At 38.2% G+C, this 19,636-nt stretch overlaps 2 protein-coding genes across 4 annotated transcripts in view; both read right to left on the bottom strand.

Moving 5' to 3' along the window:
• Nmdar2 (glutamate ionotropic receptor NMDA type subunit 2) overlaps nucleotides 1–19,636 on the bottom strand; it is a 597,673-nt gene that overhangs the window by 345,355 nt on the left and 232,682 nt on the right. The window lies entirely within an intron of this gene.
• On the bottom strand, nucleotides 5,270–7,216 carry LOC143347765 (uncharacterized). Its single transcript, XM_076777252.1, has 2 exons — nucleotides 5,738–7,216; nucleotides 5,270–5,287 (listed from the first exon to the last, which is right to left on the bottom strand). Exon 1 carries the CDS (start codon nucleotides 7,046–7,048, stop codon nucleotides 6,530–6,532), a length of 519 nt encoding a protein of 172 aa, XP_076633367.1. The 5' UTR covers nucleotides 7,049–7,216; the 3' UTR covers nucleotides 5,270–5,287; nucleotides 5,738–6,529.

The raw sequence follows: 19,636 nt of genomic DNA, 5'->3' as shown, positions 1-19,636 counted from the left end.
TTATAGTTGTACAAGCAATGATATTCTAACTCATCCTTCATATGCATTGTTTTCGTCAGGATCCTACGATTTCTTTCCCTTTTATTCTTTATCGTGGAAAATAAAAAAAATTCTTTATGGTAATCAAAATGTGATGGGAGTGTCTTAAAAAATTTCTTCCAGATTTTTCTCGATTGCAATATTTCCTTTCCTTGCAAGTTGGAAAGAAAAAGATAAACATTTTCTCCATCTTATCCAGATAGAATATATTGTATAAAATCGTATCATTGCTTACTTAACTTTTAAATCGAAAATTATAGTTGGTTTAAGTAAACAATGAATACGATGTTTGCTTTTGATCTTTTAGCTTTCTAACTTGTAAAGAAATGAAGTAATCAAGAAAAATCTGGAAGAAATTTTTTAAGGCACTCCCATTAAATTTGACTACTGAAAAGAATTTTTTTCCCCTCTGTGATCTCCAGACTTGAATCTCATAGATTTAATTGATGAATCGTAAAATCCATACGATATATAACAATAAATACTACAAATAAATTAAAATATCATTTTGCAAAAGCAAATAAGCATTTAAAAAATAATGACAATGTTGAAACAAACATTACCTAATTTTTTGCAATAGAAAACTTAACAGTCTTACATTATTGGAATGTACAGTCCGTGACAATATTATAAGATGCTATATAAAAATATAAATCTTTGACATAAGAAAGAATTGCATTTATTTGTATACCGTGCATATCTTTCGATGCACCGTTGTTACTTATTCATAATATTACTTTCGAAAATCCGGAAGTTGCATGAAAATATCATTCGTTAACCGCGACAAAACTATAAAACACTAACATTTTAAATTTACTTTTATGGTTTATTAATGGCGCGTACTGCCTCCTTTATTTTGTATAATTTCATTTCGTGCATATGTTGATAATTGTTTATTGACTGTTTCTATATACGTCAATTCATTGTCGATGAAATCAGCTCGATATTTGTTTTATCATAGTAGCCTATAACCGCTCATTTATTGCCTTTGAAGTGTGATTTGATCGTTTCTTAAATCATACAAATAATAATTTAGATTATCAGAACCATTCAAATTGAATTCTCATCAGAAAAAATGATTCTTTTCCATTTTTTACGTTAATGAGATCGGCAAACTCTAATCTTGCTTCTTTGTGGCGACCGATTAGTGACGATTGTATTATTATTTTACATCGTTTTAAACCTTTGCACTCGGCTGTCTCCTCTGAAGGGACATTCAGCAAAGAATTTGGATGTACCCTCTAAGGAAACAACAATATTATTGCTCTAAAGTGATTCTATACGACAAAATGCATAAGCGGGGAATCTAAAAAAAAGATACGTTTACTTGGATATTTACTATCTATTTCGTAAGAAAGTGTGTTTGAGTTAATAATAGGTGGTCGAAGAAAAGTCTTTGTGCGCAAACGGTTAAGATTTTTGTATCGTTTATTATTCGTTGCACTGTTCTTCTACACCAGCTTCGGTAGCAATTTGTCTTTCTGTCGATGTTGAGTTGAAAACTCGCCTTAAAATGACACGTCGCTCTCGCGATGTTGTATATTTGGACGACTTCCTGGATTATTCTTTTTCTGTTATTGTACAATTCCCATCTTCAAAATATTTAATTATGTACATTTTGGTTAATTTTTTTTCTCGTGGCATTTTAAATAAAAAAAAAACTATTACGCGCACAAAATTGTTTCCAGTGTTACACGATTAATATTAATAATTTTACAGAATTTTTCATATATATTTTCATATAACTCTGATCTTCCTAAAAATAATACCTATGACGCTGCATTAAATAACGTTCCGGGAAGTAAACAATAACATACTATACGCAGAAGAAGAATTTTCTTTTTGCAACGCAGATTTACATGATTTTATGCAGTGTCTTATAGTGTATTGAAAAGGGGTTGTAGCATTAAATTATCGAATAAAAATCATTTTTTACTTTTTCTAGTATCTAATATTCGCAAAATATTAATTATTCATGATACTACAATTTAACACTCATTTAATATTTACTACGCACTTTGCTATTTGTGTTTGTAATCACGTTTGCGAAAGTAATATTCATGAAGTTCAAATTCAAATTTGTTATACAACCACATTCATCGTTAATTTTGTTTGCATTTGTGTTAGGAAAATATTAGCCTCGGAAGCCTTCCCAGCCAAGCCTTGTCTGCAACCACTTCCTGAGTTAACAGTGTAAATATTTACACTGATACGATGCTAACCAGAAGAAAACCGCGATTTATAATTTCATTCTGGAAGCCACATTTCAATTTAAACGCGAAAACCTGTTGTTGCCCCTGATCTACGTAAATACACTTCATTTTCCTTATTTTTTATTTTACAGAATGACAAGCAGTATTTTCATTGAAGTATAATATCTTATTACTTGTAATTTGACTCTCCGTAATAACTTTCTCAATTCCTACGATTGATACAATTTCTAAATATTAGTTTATTCTTTCGAATAATAATGGGATATCTGAAATATAAGTGTTGTTAAGTTTTCATGACGTTTTCTATATTAGAATATAATCTCCCTTCTTCATTTTTCATTTATTTTTTAAATTTATTATATCTCTCTCCTGACTCGGCCTTAATACGACGATTGGTAGGTCTTTTTGGACCCAAATAATACTTATATTCATTCTTTTCCCCTATTTTCTAAAACGTTAATATTTCTGGTATTCATTATACACTCTGTGACTATTTTAAGAGCAAGAGTCTAATAAAATATATATTCTTTTAATAAAACTCAAAAATATTTATTTTTTATATGTGAGCGAATGTCCGTAGTAATTTGAAAACATCAAAAGTATGTGTTCAACTTAAACTGTTATTGTTACATTAAATATTTTATTTTTCATAGTAAAACGTGTTGTTGCGTCGCAACACATTACAGCCTGTAGGCCATAGTAATTTAGACCCAGGGCAAAGGAAAACCCTGTAGCAGGTACGTGCCGATACAAGGCCACCATAACAATACAGACATTTGGCCGCCAGAAACCGTTCGAAAATTAGAAATTAGCAGTATGTTCCACAACCTAGGCACCGTCATCCCTTGCAACGACCTCGACTTTCCTTTTCCAAGACCACTCCTTTGTCCTGATCGTCTTTCCACTTTCCTCCCACTTTCTTCCCAAAAAAACCACCCCACGACTTCTCCAATATCCAATTACGGAACTGTATCCTTTCACGTCTTTTCATCACTCAAAATTTCCTACACCAATCAGAACTCCTCCAACCTGTAACGTTAATGAAAAATAGTCATCGCAATCAGTTCGTTCCAATCTCGAATATAGAAAACTTAGAAAAGGCGCTCCCTATTAGAATACCGACTAGCTGTACTTTATATAGTCTCAACGTGATTCGGTTACACTGTGCAATCGAACAGTGTACCCGCGATACACTGACCCAACGCTCACCTAAGACGTTCAATACGCGTGTTAAATTAATTATTCCTCTACCATCTTTAACACATTGTGTCTTTTAACAAGTGGGTAAAACAAATATTCTACGTTATTATAGGTTAGATAAAAGCCTAAATGTAAGACATGGGTCTAAAAAGACCCAACGATTGCCGTTTGGGTAACTATTTTAACGATAGCCGTGCGAGTGTTAATTTGTACATCATACAATTTCCTTTATTTTACAAATACCGAGCTGTTTCCTAAATAAGACCTATGACGAAAGATTGCAATTATAATTTATATTCGCCACTGTATCGTATTTTCTTTTTGGTATTAATAAATGAATAACGCTTTCAAAAAATCTCGAAAAGTTTTCTTTTAAAAAAGTAATTAAACAACAAGATAAAAATATTCCCAATAAAACGGAACGAATCAACGAAAAACAGTTTATTTCTACCTTTTTTTAATACAGTAGAACGTCTACTATCGGAACTTGGATAAACGAAAATGTTGATCTCGCTAAATCCTATTATGGAAAAGTCTGATTATTGGAAGGGACGAGGATAAATCCGTTGGACGTACTTTCAAAGCGTTTTAATTCGAGAAAATATCCGTGTCTACTTAAAATATGCACGAGATACGTGGCTGGTACAATATTGTAACTGTGTTCAATAACATAAATTATTCCTAATTTTCGAATATTCCCTTTATTTTTGTCCTCATCAATCGAGACAAAAATTCCGTATTATTTCCAATACCATTCCATGTTAAATTGGATATCAAAGGGAGTAATATTTAAGCTCTTATTAAACTTGAATATGTTGTAGCAATTAACAGTATTGTAAAGGGGCGAAAGAATTTTTAAAAATTTCAAAAGTTGCTGATCCGTTCTTTGAATAATAGCATTATTACCTCATTGTAACGATCTCTCTTTATGATGCTTTTCGCTGGAGCAGCCATTATTGAGAATCATGTACAGCGAAAGATCGTATTTTTCCTCTCTTCCATAATTAAGCTTCCATAACTAAGCAAACTGAGTGCAACACAACGCAAACCTTTGTAATTCTGGTTATTTAAAATTCTCACGAGGGATTGAAAAATATCCCTCTATGCATGTCTGAGTTTTATATTACTGAAACATAATATAAAATTTCCTACCAAATAAAACAAATATTATATATATATAAATAAAAATAAATATTATATCGATATCACAGACATGCACGTTATAGGAACATTATTTTACTCTGTTTCTAATTTTTTCCAGAATATAAAAGCTTTAAATATGTAGTGTCACACCAATATATTTCAAATTTGAATCACTTATGTTCATATATTTAAAAATGTCGCAAAGAGCACAGTTGCGGACAAAAATAAGTGGACAAGTAAAGGAAATAAGTATAAATTAAATTTAACCAAAGTAATATAACTGTAGTAGCCATTGTATAGCCACTACGCCCTTGCCAAGGTATGAATGGGAATGGAATTATAAGAATAGTTTTAAGCGTTTTATTTTTTCATATTCCCAGGGTCTCGCGCGAGCCCAGTCGTCCTGTTAAATACTTGGCGACCAGAACCGTACGAGGTGTCTGTTTTCCTTCAAGGTTTCGTCTGGACCTCGAACCATCCCGATTCGGGCCCGGCGAGCCTCTTGACTTTTATTACTCTCTTTCACTGTAGCTAAACTTTCCCTACGCTAAATATTTTCCAGTTTTGTTTTTCCGTCTTTCTGCTCCTTCTCTTTTTCTCTCCCTTTACTATTAGGGTTAGGTCATGTATATATGGAAGAGAGTTTTGAAGAAAGGAGGCCAGTCTGTTATAGAGACGCGTTCACGCTCAGTCTGGAAAAGACGTCGTTACACACAGTCTGATAAAGACGTAGTCGAATTCATAAAGCTCAGTATCGTTGTAACCTTAACCTACGTGTGGCTACGTGTTATCCACACACTCGCGAATAAAGACATTAATAATTGTGGGGTAGATTTTGGGTTTGTTATTTGACCCCCAGCCCCTTTATAATTATTATGCACTTAAATTTTATAAATTATATACCTTTATGGTACATACATTATTTAATGTATAATGGAAATTAATTCTTACATTTGTGTTGAAATAAAGTATACTTAACGAAAATGTTGGTTAATTGTCGAGGGACAAAAATAAGTGGATAGGTAGTAAAATATACAGGGTGTTCAACCACCATGTTCGAAAAAAAAATTCTTTACCGAAAATATAATCTGAGGGCTGAAATGGTTCCTCGAAATTTCATGCGTATCTTTAAAATGTTATACCTTCTGAACGAATTAGAAGATTTTAAAGTTCCGAAATGCAAACAACGTATTTTGATGCAAAATATGTAGAAATTCCAAAAATATCCGAAAAGTTGTTCCTTAACCCCGTAAAGTAAGAAAACTCCCATAAAAATGGTCCAATCTTCAAATGGCCGTAACTCCTACAATAGTGAACATATTTCATTTAAACTGTTTTCTGAAGTAGAGCTCATGGGTACCTACAAAAAATTATTAGACAACTTCTCTGTAGGGCGTTAAACAAAATTATTGTAGGATTTTTATAAAGGATTGGAATGGATTGGAGGAAAATGAACTAGTATATTGTGGAGTGAGAATGTGAGTGCGTTGGTGTGTGAATGCGTGAAGTGAGTGACTGAAGTCAGCTGTTCGGACCGGGAACACAAACTAATCGATTGCCCGGTTGCGAAGACGAGTGCAGAATGCATACAGGTTTTATCGATTGCCCGATTGCGAAGACGAATGCAGAATGCGTGCAGGTTTTGTTTTAAGGCGTGCGTGTTGTGTGTGTGTGAGTATGAAAGATTAGGAGAGAGTGACCGGGGAAAAGACAAAGCGTTGCGAGCGATTGGGGAATGCGGAGCGAGTGTGTGCGCTGATTTTATCCTACAATATTGAATACACCGCTTGCTAACACGTCGCAAACATTAATAATAACAAAAACGCTAATCGCTCCTTCGTCTTAAAACCACGCAACTCATGTCTCGCTCGCAACCCCTCACTCTCACACGTGATTCAAACTAAACTGGACATCATTCACTATATCCTTCACTCCTACAATCGGCCATCCTGCTTGGACATTCGATCTCGAATGTCTTCGTCAATGGCGTTATTTTCTTCTTCCATTGATTCTTCGCTTTCACTACTGATCCACAACTTCATGAAATCAGCAGATGTAGAGGTCTGCTGTGGACCTTCTTCTTCACCAATCTTCTGTACTAAATAACACTGATTGCGAAGAACTCGAATTACCTCATAAGTTCCAAGGTATTTATGAGCCATCTTAAGACCCGGATCTCGTTGAGTTCGCTTAATGGCAACCAAGTCACCCTCGCAATAAACCCTTGCCTTTCGCCTACCTTTGTCAAATGTTCGTTTATTCTTCTGCTGCACTTTCGCAATACTTTCGCTTGCCTGCACTCGTAATTCATCTCTCTCTTCTTGAAACGTCGCTATCCATTCCTTATGAAGCAGTCTTTGATATCCGGGTACTTCTTCAGTCTTGGATGAGTTCCGAAAAGGAGATGGAATGGTGATGTCCCAATGCTCCAATGCACAGTTGAATTTAAACATTGTTGGGCGACTTCAAGATGTTTATACCAATCGCAGGGTTTTGGAGCAGACAATTTCGTCAATAATGATATCAATGTTCTGTTAAGTCACTCAGCTTGACCATTGATCCTCGGAACACCTGCAGTAATTAACGAAAGTTCTATGTTCTCGTCACGGCAATATGTACTGCTTAAATTCATTCGCCCTGAACGCAGCACCTCTTTCGGCGATGATCCTTTATGGATTACAGAAAACCAAAGCCTGTTTCTTCAATCGCACGCGTACTTCTGCAGTACCCGTCGTCTTGGTTGCATAGAGCCACGTAAATCGTGAGAAAGCGACGACTATTACAAAAATGTGTTGATACGACTTCTTTGTGAACGGAAGAGGTCCGAGATGGTCGATATGCAACGTATCCAATGGAACACTCCCCTTCTCAATCGGATTCAACAAACATTCTTGTTTACCGTGCTTTCTTTCTGCAAGAATACACGCTATACTATTTTGAATGACTTTTTCTACTCGTCGTAAATTCGGTATCCAATAGTCTCTTCGTATTAGAACTTCGGTTTTGAAGAAATGCCCACACTCATGAGCTCGTCTTATAACTTGCGTTTGCATCTTCTGTGGCATGACAAACTGAAAGTCCCCGTTGAATTCCCTGTAAACGAGACCGCCGCGCATAACATAGTCCTCAGTTTTGCCTTCTCGCACTAAGTCCCGAAATTTACGTACGGCATCGTCATCATCTTGAGCTTTTCGTAGTCGAACTGTCAATCCGATGTCAGACTCATTAATTTCAAAACACGTGAGAAGTGGATTTCTGCTAAACGCATCCACATGCACCATGCTTCGCCTAGGACAATGCTCGATGCAGTAACTGAATTCTTCAAGCAACAACGCCCATCTTGCTACACGCACGCAGAGATCGTGTTTACCCATTGTAAGAGCAAAAGCGCGACAATCCGTAACGATTACAAATGTAATGCCTAATAAATATACCCGGAATTTCTTCATCGCTTTCACAATTGCAAGAACTTCTAGCTCATAGCTCGCATATTTTGTTTCGCTCGATGTTGTTTTGCCGCTAGAATAATACACCGGATGAAAACGTTGATCTTCGTTATTTTTCTGGAGCAAAATTGCTCCATACCCCAACGCGGACGCATCCGTATGAAGCTCTGACTCAGCCCCAATTCAGTACAAATTCAATACGGGTTTTTCACACAACACAGATTTAAGTTGCTCGAACGCGTTCCTCTCAGCCGTTTCAAAACGAAATTTGACATTAGCTCGCAGGAGATTTGTCAACGGGCGCGCGATGACCGAATAACCAAAGACAAATTTCCTAAAGTACCCTGTTAACCCAAGAAAACTCTGAACCTGCTTACTAGTCTTTAGTTCTAGGAACTTTCGCACTGCTTCCATTTTGCGATCAGAAGGACAAACGCGTCCGTCATGAACAATATGACCTAAAAATTCGACCGTCGTTTAATTAATTAATAATTAGGCCGACTTGGCTCGCTCTCACCAAAACTATCCTTAAACTCTCAATGCCTCTTTCAATATTATTGGATGGAATTATCAAGTCGTCCATATACGCTAAAACAATTCGTTTTCGCATTAAATCTTTAAATACGTTTATGAATCGCTGGAATACTGCTGGTGAATTACAAAGTCCAAAAGGAACGCGAAAAAATTCGTAATGACCATTCGGCACAATAAAGACCGTATACTTGATTTGATCTTTCCATTTGTACATGGAAAAACCCATTTTTCAGATCAAGTGTACTAAAAACGCGTGCTTCTTGTAATAAGTCCAGCTGATCCTCGATCAGAGATAAGGGATATCTATTCTTTGTATATCTATCTATTTTTTGTTCACCCGTCTATAATCAATACACAGTCTAAAAGTATCATCCTTCTTCCGAACTAACAAATCCATCCTCGATATACTGCTCGATCGGCCCATTGACGACATCCCTTTCAGATGGTGACAATCGTCTCACCGACTAGTAAACAGGCCCTTCGTCCATAAGTACCAGCTTCATCTTTATGTCCGACTCGAACGCCTTATTTGGCGTATAACTACTCACAAGTTAGCTCACCACATCTCGTTGATCAGAATTTACAATGTGTGACACATCGACAACATTTGCTGCATTACATGATACATCGAATGCAAATACCTCAAGTACGCATTCTCTTTCCGCATCATTACACGCTTCCGATAATAATGGACGAATAGTAACGTCGCTACCCCTAAAACTAACATTAGTTTCTTTTAGGAAATTCGCGCCGATTAAAAACTTATGTCTGAGTACACATACCTATCTACCGTGATCCCTGCTTCAAATTCTCCTAAGGTTGCGTTATTTTCCGAGCCCACACCATCAAAACAGCGCTCGCCAGATGAAAATCTCGGGGGCCCCAATTTAATATACAGGGTGGGGCAGTAACTATTAGCACCTCAGATATCTTGGAAACTATAAGTTTCACAGAAATGTTTGTTAAAGTAAATTGCACAGTACGAAGGGCGCTATTGAGTGGCGATAATAGTTTTTTTGCAGGTGGAGGCACTTCGGACATTTCAAGGTCACATCCATTTTTTTAAATGGATCGGTATGTTTTTGCTTCCGTATCACGATAGAGGATCTTAAAACGAGTTCAACGACCTATTACACAAGGTCATTGAAGGTCATAGAGAAAGGCGATAATACTTACGGTTTTGGTAGTAAATGAAACATACGTATTGTCAACAGTAGAGGAATGCGTAATGCTTACCGTTTACTTCACTGAGAATAAACACTGCTTGAAGGACACTTTAATAGTTTGCAGAGTAAGATAAACATCATAAGATTAGTATCGATAAATCGGCCAATCCGGCACGATGTATCCGTTTGAAGAGCAGGTTGATATGCTTCTTATTTATGGCGAATGCCAACAAAATTCTGTAAGGGCGAAAAACTTGTATGCTGAACGATATCCACATCGGTCTCAGCCTTCGCGTCAAACATTTAAAAATGTGTATGATAAACTTAGGCAAACCGGTAGTTTAAGTGTTCGTAAAAGTGAACGCCAGAAACGAGTAATTAACGAAGAAATGGAAATCGGTGTGCTCGCTAGTGTGTCTAGAAATTCTCATATTAGTTCGCGACAAATTGAACGCGAATCGGGCATTAGTAGGAGGAGCGTACTTCGCATTTTGCACCGTCACAAATTTCATCCGTATCACGTTAGTCTTCACCAAGAATTGCATGGGAACGACTTCATGAATCGCGTTGAGTTTTGTCGATGGGCTATACGTCAGATTCAAAACAATGAGCTTTTTTTTAATACCGTCTTATTTACTGATCAAGCAACATTCACAAATCACGGGAATGTTAATTTGCATAACATGCATTTATGGGCAGCGGAAAATCCACATTGGCTGCGACAGGTTGAACATCAAAAACAATGGTCTGTGAATGTATGGTGCGGTATCATAGGTGATCAAATTATTGGACCTTATTTTATCAATGGAAATTTGAATGGCATCGTCTATGCTAATTTTATTAAGGATACATTGGGTCTTTTGCTAGAAGAGTTACCTTTATTTACACGACAAACCATGTGGTATCAACATGATGGATGCCCAGCACATTATTCATCGATTGCGCGAAGGGAACTCGATGAAAAATTTCGAAATCGTTGGATTGGACGCGGCGGTCCAATATCGTGGCCAGCTCGTTCACCAGACATAACATCTTTAGATTTCTTTCTGTGGGGAACACTGAAAGAGAAAGTGTACAAAGAAGTACCAACTACATCTCACGATATGCAACAGCGAATTATTGCAGCCTGTGTATCAATAAGTTCTGACGCTGTAAGACTTGCAAGTCAATCAATCGTAAAAAGAATCCAACGGTGCATTGACAGTGATGGTCATCATTTCGAACACCTACTATAAACATGTTTCATTTACTACCAAAACCGTAAGTATTATCGCCTTTCTCTACTTTCTATGACCTTCAATGACCTTGTGTAATAGGTCGTTGAACTCGTTTTAAGATCCTCTATCGTGATACGGAAGCAAAAACATACCGATCCATTTAAAAAAATGGATGTGACCTTCAAATGTCCGAAGTACCTCCACCTGCAAAAAAACTATTATCGCCACCCAATAGCGCCCTTCGTACTGTGCAATTTACTTTAGCAAATATTTCTGTGAAACTTATAGTTTCGAAGATATCTGAGGTGCTAATAGTTACTGTCCCACCCTGTATTTGTCCGCGCGGAGTAAACTGAAATCACTCGCCGAATCTATTAATGCCTCGACTCGCACCTACTGAGCTTAATAATTTTAAATTATTTCACACGCGCGATTCCCGAAACGACACGTCTCATTGTTCGCTCTCACTGCTTTAGACATTTTGACGCAATATGTCCGCGCTCTTTACACACAAAACACTTCACACCGCGATCTCTTGTTGGACAATTCATACTCAAATGATCACGTTCGCCGCAATTGTAACAGCGTGTCACCCTAGCTACAGCTGTTTCGTTCTTCACACTGGTGTTTCCGTCCTTTTGTTGTGCTCTCGTGTTGACGTTGCCAAGCTTCTCCATACTCGTCGATGACGATGCATAGGATGTACTCCGATCCGGAAGCATCACTTTCTCGAAAGCACTCAATAAATCTTTAATCGTTGTCAGTCGTTGAATTCGCGCCTGGTTGCGTAGCATTTCCTCAGGAATACCATCAATTATGTACTCTAGAATTTTTTCATCGCGGATCGGTACTCGATTAGCCATAATAACTTTTTCATGTACATATTCATGGAACGACTCACCTTGTACGTTCTTCAAATTCCTTCCTCAATATCAATCTGCTTTGCCTGTGATGAAACATGAATTTGAGTTCACTAAGTAGACGGTCGAATGGCATGGTGATATGTTCGGCCCTAGGATGCAGTCACTCGAGCACTCGTTCCTTTAGTCGCATGCCAACAAGTACACGCGCAAGATTGTCCTTCAGTTGTCATTCTGAGCAACCTAATCTGATTTTCCCACACTTCGAAATCGCTTGACTTGCCATCATAGTTGCTCAACAAATCCGTCACCATGGTTATGTTCACTCGCGGTAGTATATTTGAAATCGAAACGTCATTTCCATGGTTGTTGTTCACCGAAGCAACGATGTCACTACTTCTGTCGCTTACTTCTGACGCATCGTCCGCCGCCATTGCTGTACGATTTCTGCGTTTCGTTCAGCATTAAGCATTCTCTTCATGACCTCAATCTCGCGACGCGCCACCACTAACTCACGCTCCGCTAATTCTTTCTCTTTCTTACACATTCCGATTTCGCGACATCGTTGGGAACCCAATACTGACTGCATCGGAACTGACGTATCAGCTTGCTGATCGTTACCGGCGTCTCCTTTTGCTTCACTTCCTTCGTCTCCCATCCACGATCCCGTTGGATCAGTTTCCAATAGACAGGCAATTACCTCGATTTTTGAGCCTATGCTAGACAGCCCATGCATTATCAACAACTCTTTTAATGCTGATACAGTGTGTCTATTCAAGTCTCTCGTCGCAACACTCTTTGAACTGCATGCATCACGATGTTTACTGTCACCGCGCTGTCTCTTCTCTCTGTCCTCGCTTTGCCCGTTTCACTATTTTCACTATTCTCGTTTCACTATCTTCACTATCCTCCAAAATGCTCCTTTACTGTTTGTAATCCCGGACGAGTCCCCAAATTATGTAGGATTTTTGTAAAGGATTGCAATGGATTGGAGGAAAATGAACTAACATATTGAACACACCGCTCGCTAACACGTCGCAAACATTAATAATAAACTGGACATCATTCACTATATCTTTCACTGCTACATTATTAAAAATGAAAAACGTATTTTTAAGAAAAATCGACAGAGCGTAGGTGCCTAAGCTTTTTTGACGGAAAACAAAATTTCAAATAGTTCTAGAAAAATTATTTTCGGTTGCAGGGGTCAATTACAATCATTTTTGATGAATAGACATAGCTCCGAAATTCTGCGTATTTTCGAGATAAAAATTCAGTACGGGCGAAACTTTAAACGTTAATAACTTTTTAACGAAGCCTCATCCATCAATAAATTTATATTTTTAATTTTCCTTCTATTTTGTCCTCTAGAATCTCCTATTAAAATTTTTTCAGGGGTGGACAAACACCCTGTATATTCCGTAACTACTGGGGTCAGCAATTACCGACAATTACCGAGTACGATTTACACGTACAATATGTACTGTAACGTCCGCGAGAAGTTGGCTAGCAAAAGGAATGCGGGTCTGACTGGTGCCTAGATCCGGACGCTAGAATTTGACGACCTCACGATCCCATCACACGTATTATCGCTATTGACCAACATGTCGATTTGTCGTACGACGAAATTATATTCCCCTATCCTCTGTGCCGTCCTGCTAGCCAACTTCTCGTGGACAGATGAGTAATTAACCCATTTGTATCATTAAGCGGAATAATCCGAACACAACAACTGTCGCTTATCACCAAGAGCGGAATATTCAAAATCAATCAAAACGATCGAGCTTACCATGTTTATAAACAAAAATTGGCAAAGGAAATTATTGAACAATATTGTAAAAACGAAAAGACTAGAAGGACTTCATCTACCAATGGCTCATCAACGAAATACACTCGTAATTTTCCTATAGGAATACCTCCAACAAGAGCTATAGGGAATAGGACATCTAAACGATGCACTGTATGTAAATTAATATCAGTCAGAAAAGAAACTCTTTTCAAATGTGCTAGTTGCAATGTACCACTATATATCGATTATTTTAAAGATTTTCACAGCAATTAAAAAATTTTAGTATCTATTTTAAGTTTATTTATCGTACAGCTATGCAAAAAAATAAATATTTACTTTATAACATTATATAAAATGACTCTATTTTGAAATATGTATAATTTTTTAATTAAATACACTGCTGGCTTATATTATAAGTTCACTTCATTTTTATCTCTTTTATTGTGATAGTCAAAACTATTGTTTTTTCTTTTTCCAGTATTACGTAAAAATACACGAAAGATAAACCTATGAAAAAAGATTTTGGAATATTTACATAAAGAATGAATTGTGACCCTTTTTAAGAAAAATGCTGTTTACAGGATGGACAAAAGTATAAATTCAATTATAAAAAAATATTTATTTACAAACTAATTACAATGAAAATTACATAATGTGTTTCGGCCACGAAGCACTATGCCCACGTGCTATGTACTGCACGGACCGTATGTATTACACAGCTCCTTACTGTGTTCCCGTAACTTTGTGCTCGAAGGACCACCCAAACTGGTGTTTGGGAAAAAACCAATAACCTTGAAGCTCGTTGCTTCAAGGAAGAGTTGCTTTCCTCTTCTTAATTGCACAAGAATATTTCTAAACTTATGGAGAGTCGACTCGAGGTTGTAAGGCTCGATCAAACGAATCTAATCCGAAATCTTAATGTTACCCATAACCTAAGCTTGGCTTCCCCTACCAAGGTGACGAAAACGCGTAGCGTTAATCGGTGGGAGGATTGGTCAAGCCAATCCTCAAAGCCAATCCTCAAAGTCGTCACCTTGACAGGGTATTTCTTACCCTTTACAACATTCCCGCCCACCCTGCTGTCCAGTGTCCAGGTACACCATGCAAGGGTGAGCAAGAATATTGCCCCTTTTTAAATAAACAATCTTTGGGGAAAGCCAAGATCTTCAGATCCCGGTGGTCTGCAGCTGTGCGCTACTGCGGGTTCACGATACGTCAATCGCTATTGGGGCAAGAAAGAGCTCCAAGAATTCTAAGTCCCGTATGGTTTTTGGAGGTTCCTTAATGACCGTAACGTAATTTGTCAAGTAAAAGTGTCTCGAAGTCCTAATCCTCAAAAATAACGGAGAAGTCACGTCTGCATCATAAACCTCGTGAAGGATTCTAAAGGAATCTTAACATAATGCTCCATTATAATTAATTAGTTGAAAAATTCTCGTTTTTCAAAAAACATCAAATTCCATGACATTTTCTCGTAACCACAATTGAAACTTCTTGAGTCTTCGAAAAAGTTTATTGGGACCTGAACTAATTGCTTATTTTATTTTTAAAAAATAAAAGAAACTAAACGTATGATAGATCTGTGGCGCTGCGTCGCTACAGTGTAAGAACTCGTGAGAATCGTAGGAAGACAGAAGAGGAAAGGAGAGGCCGTGTTTCGTTCAGGCCTGCTAGTGGACTTATCAGTAAGACTTCCTAGCAGGCCCTGCCTTAAACGACTGGGATATTGGGAAGTCGGTTGAGGAGTGTATACAGGGTGCCCCGTAAAGAGTGTAAGAACCGGAAATGTGGGGTAGCTGAGACGATTCTGGACAACAATTTCCTTTGCAAAAATGTCGGATGGGGCTTCGTTTTTGAATTATTAACGAAAAACACTGACGAATCACAGCGCGCGCCTTCCGCGCGGAGTGATACTTCACACCAGAGTGTTTTAAAATTAAAATAAGAATTATTTTCAGAAAATTAAAATAAATACGGTAAGAACCATTTGTAACCGTTTGTTATTAAAAACTGTACTGGAAAAGCAGACTAGATTTGTGCGTACCGAAACATCCCTCGAATGCAAAGGATTAATAGAGAAATAATTGAAATTCGACTTACCCATTCACCTGCAAGTTGACCTGCTGCCCTGACAATAGGGCCCGGTCAGTCCACCGTTGTCGGTCACGGCAAGGTCGAAGACCCCAACGAAAATTAGCTGATGGAACATCCCGGTCACTGCACCCATTTCTCACCCCGAAAACACTTCACAGCACGGTCACTGGCACTTTTCACTTTCACATTTTCGGGGTGAGAAGCGGGTGAAGTGACCGTGCCGTCCCATCAGCTGATTCTTATTGGGGTCTTCGACCTTTTCGTGATCGACAGGGGTGCACTAACCGGGCCTTATTGTCAGCGCAGCAGAGCAACTTGCAAGTAAATGGGTAAGTCGAATTTCAATTATTTCTCTATTAACCCTTTGCATGCGAGGAATGTTTCGGTACGCACAAATTCAATCTGCTTTTCCAGTACAGTTTTTAATAACAAACGGTTACAAATGGTTCTTACCGTATTTATTTTAATTTTCTGAAAATAATTCTTATTTTAATTTTAAAATACTCTGACGAGAAGCGTCACTCGGATGCGAAGCGTTAATATCCTAAAAATTCCGAGAGCATTTTCCCACATTTTATTCCTTCTTCCTTGGAAACTGCGAATACAAATAATCAATAAATTCGATTTAGCTGGCTAATTTATCCAATCCGCAGCGGTAACAGTTGCAGTGGTAGTATTTTCAATTATTTGTATTCGTTCCTCGACGTATCTTCGATGCACATCTTAGTATCTACCTGACGCGATGGCTCTCTCAGTTTGGACGGCCGTGATTCGTCAGTGTTTTTCGTTAATAATTCAAAAATGAAGCCCCATCCGACATTTTTGCAAAGGAAATTGTTGTTCAGAATCGTCTCAGCTACTCCACATTTTCGGTTCTTACACTCTTTACGAGACACCCTGTATATGTATAGCAACCAAGGTGTCGGTCAAGCGCTTGTGAGAGCGCGCCCCCTCTGATGGCGAGCATGGGAGACGACGCCACAGATCATTTGTTTTGAACTTGCTTGAATGGAGTATTACCATTCAAATATATCGTAATAAAAAATGTTACTGAGAAGAAAAGTCTGATGGCATTGTTATTTATTCTTATAAAACTTGAATAATTTGCATTGATATCGAAATAATTTAAAAATTTCTACAGGGAAAAAATTAACAGAGTACGAAAAGGGTCAGAGAGGATTTAACCATTCTTTATGTATCATTAACAATTACGTGAATAATCTTGAAAATATAGTACTAAAAAATCTAGTGGCCGCTCATCAAAATCAACTCCTAGCATTACACGCCAAATAGTGACTACAGCATTAAATTCAACAAAATCTAGCAATGAAAAAAACCGAGAATTAAATTTAAATGTTTTATCCCGCACAGTAGAACGAAATCGAAAGTTGTTCAACTAATTCACTGTCATGGATCAGCTACTGATTATTGGGAACAATTTTCATTGTAATTAATTTCTAAATAAATGGTTAGTTATAACTGAACTTATACTTTTGTTTATCCTATAAACAGCATTTTTCTTAAGAAGAGTAACAATTCATAGTTTACGTAAATATTGCCAAATCTAATCCCATTATTTTATCTTTCGCGTATTTTTACGTAATTCTGCAAAAGAAGAAAGCAACAACTCTAACCATAACAATAAACGAGCCAAAAATGAAGTAAACTTATAATATTGGCTAGCAGTGTATAAATAAGTGTTTCTTACACTTGTTAGATATCACTCATGTATGGGACCGAAACGTTTGGTGTCTTGGGCGTTGATCCGATCATCTAGCACATAACCCCCCGGTCGGGATTGACTCATGCCGTATGTGAACACCCGGCCCAATTTCATTGCCTTATACGGTAATGCCCGCCACTGTAAGGGCTCAATTTCCAGTATATAAGGGCCGCGTTTTCTCACTCATTGAGCTCAGTTTTTCTCAAAACCTCTCGAGACGATGTCACTTTGACACTCGGAGCAAGAGCGGGCTATAATCCCCTTCGAGCAACTATTCGCCCTAGCGGTTTCAATTGTGAGTATTCAATCGACTAATCGAGGAGTAGCTCCCGCGAACGCGCCGCGCAAAAGCCGATATAAAACTCTCGCCGTCGTGGCAACCTAGCAATAGTACTAGTTCAAATAATCGACAATTGTATTTAAGCATCGATCAGAATATATTCAAGTAGTTATCCTCACTTGCATTATTCACTTAATACAACCCTGAACCTTATTAACAGTAAAACGAGGGGTATCTCACGAACCCGGTACACCTTTACCGCTCGAGGTGTACCATTACGATAGAGCAAGATTCTAAAACTTCCTAAAAACCTACGTGGCTCCCAGGGTATAAAGCCCCTGGTTCGTCCACTCCTTCTAGCGGCTCCCAGAGCATAGAGCCCCTGGTTCGTCCGGAACTCCTTTCTCTCTCCTAACCATACCTAAAAACCACCGGTCGAGTACTGCCCTCGACCGAATCCAGGATCTCGTGCTCACCAAACCTTTTTTATTAAAAAATAACGATTAGATGTAAATAATTTCCTTTTTACAGGATGTTTTGGTAGCTTAAAATGTATACAAAAACAAATTTTTTGTTGCAAAATGTTTTCAAACAACCATGTAGCAAGCTCTTAAACAAATATAAATTATTTTTATTTTACAGTAATTTCTCTTTTTTAGATGCAGTGAATCGAATGCACCAAATTGCAAAATACTCGGAACAACCCCTGTTTTGCACTGAACCCAGTTAAATATTAACAAAAATCAAAATTATGAAACTAGCGCATTAAATACGAAAAATGGAGATTTTAAGGTAAAGGACTTGGCTTATAAATTTTTAATAGAGTTCGTATTACGCTACTTTGACTTATGCCTGCTTCTCAGTCAATTTTTCTCGTGCTCATATGTGGATTGTCAGCTATCACTGCTAAAACATTAATTTCATTATCTTCATTAGTCGTGGGATTCTTGCTTGTACATTTTCTTACAGTTACACTTCCAGTACTTCTAAATAACTTGTAGGAATTAAGAAAGTCTGCCTGGAAGGAGAGCTTCGCTCAGGTTACCTTTCTTCATAAAGTCATCAGGCCTGCACAGCATTTTGTACACATTCACAGTAAACCATTAACATATTGCACCTTTCTATCATTGAGTAAGACATAGCGGAATTGCGTTTGGAAACACACTAATACCAAATAAATCACAGCGTTATCGACTAGAGGATGTTTGAAAACATCCAGTAACATTGAAGGACTTTAGTATATTTATTACAAATCTCACTTGCGATAAACGTATTCTGCTTTCACATTTTAAATCTTGTGGCGTCGCCTCCCATGCTCGCCACCAGAGGGGTCGCGCTCTCGCAAGCGCTCGACCGACCCCTCAGTTCCTATATATACACTCCTCGAATGACTTCCCAATATCCCGTCGTCTAAGGCAGGGCCTGCTAGAAAGCCTTACTGATGAGTCCACTAGCAGGCCCGGACGAAACGCGCCCCCTCCTTTCCTTTCCGTCCTTCCTACAGAATTAACTCGAGCAGCCCCCCCGTCGCAGCGAAGCAGCGCCACAATTGGTGACACCCGACGGTGGATAAGGACACGCAACTAGGATGGCAGCTCTCGAGAATTTTTCAGGAAACCGCAGACCGCACGCAGCGTAGGACGAAGGAGGCAGCGCCAGGAAACGTGTCTACTAATCGTACTAGTAAAATAGCTCTTTCGTAATCCCTTTCCTAAGGTGGCCTTTCGATCACTCAATCGCTCGTCCTGACAAAAATCTACCTGTCGAGGCCGTCGTCTCCAGGAGAACATAGATTCGCAGGATTCGGAGCAGCAGCAGCAAGCACCCGCATAGTGGGGCCACAGGTAGGACAGGCAGCATATACGCTCGATGGCTACAGCAACGCAAGGCTCGAGGAAAAAAGACTCGCCGCGGCTAAATAACGCCAGACGA

This window comes from Colletes latitarsis, chromosome 11 (genome assembly GCF_051014445.1).
Source record: "Colletes latitarsis isolate SP2378_abdomen chromosome 11, iyColLati1, whole genome shotgun sequence".
Taxonomy (NCBI): Eukaryota; Metazoa; Arthropoda; class Insecta; order Hymenoptera; family Colletidae; genus Colletes; species Colletes latitarsis.
The sequence above is the reverse complement of the archived record's forward strand: the minus strand, read 5'-3'. Positions and strand labels throughout refer to the sequence as shown.

What these genes read in the sequence shown, in the direction of transcription:
- LOC143347765 (XM_076777252.1), bottom strand. Translation starts at nt 7,048, where the DNA reads ATGTTTAAATTCAACTGTGCATTGGAGCATTGGGACATCACCATTCCA.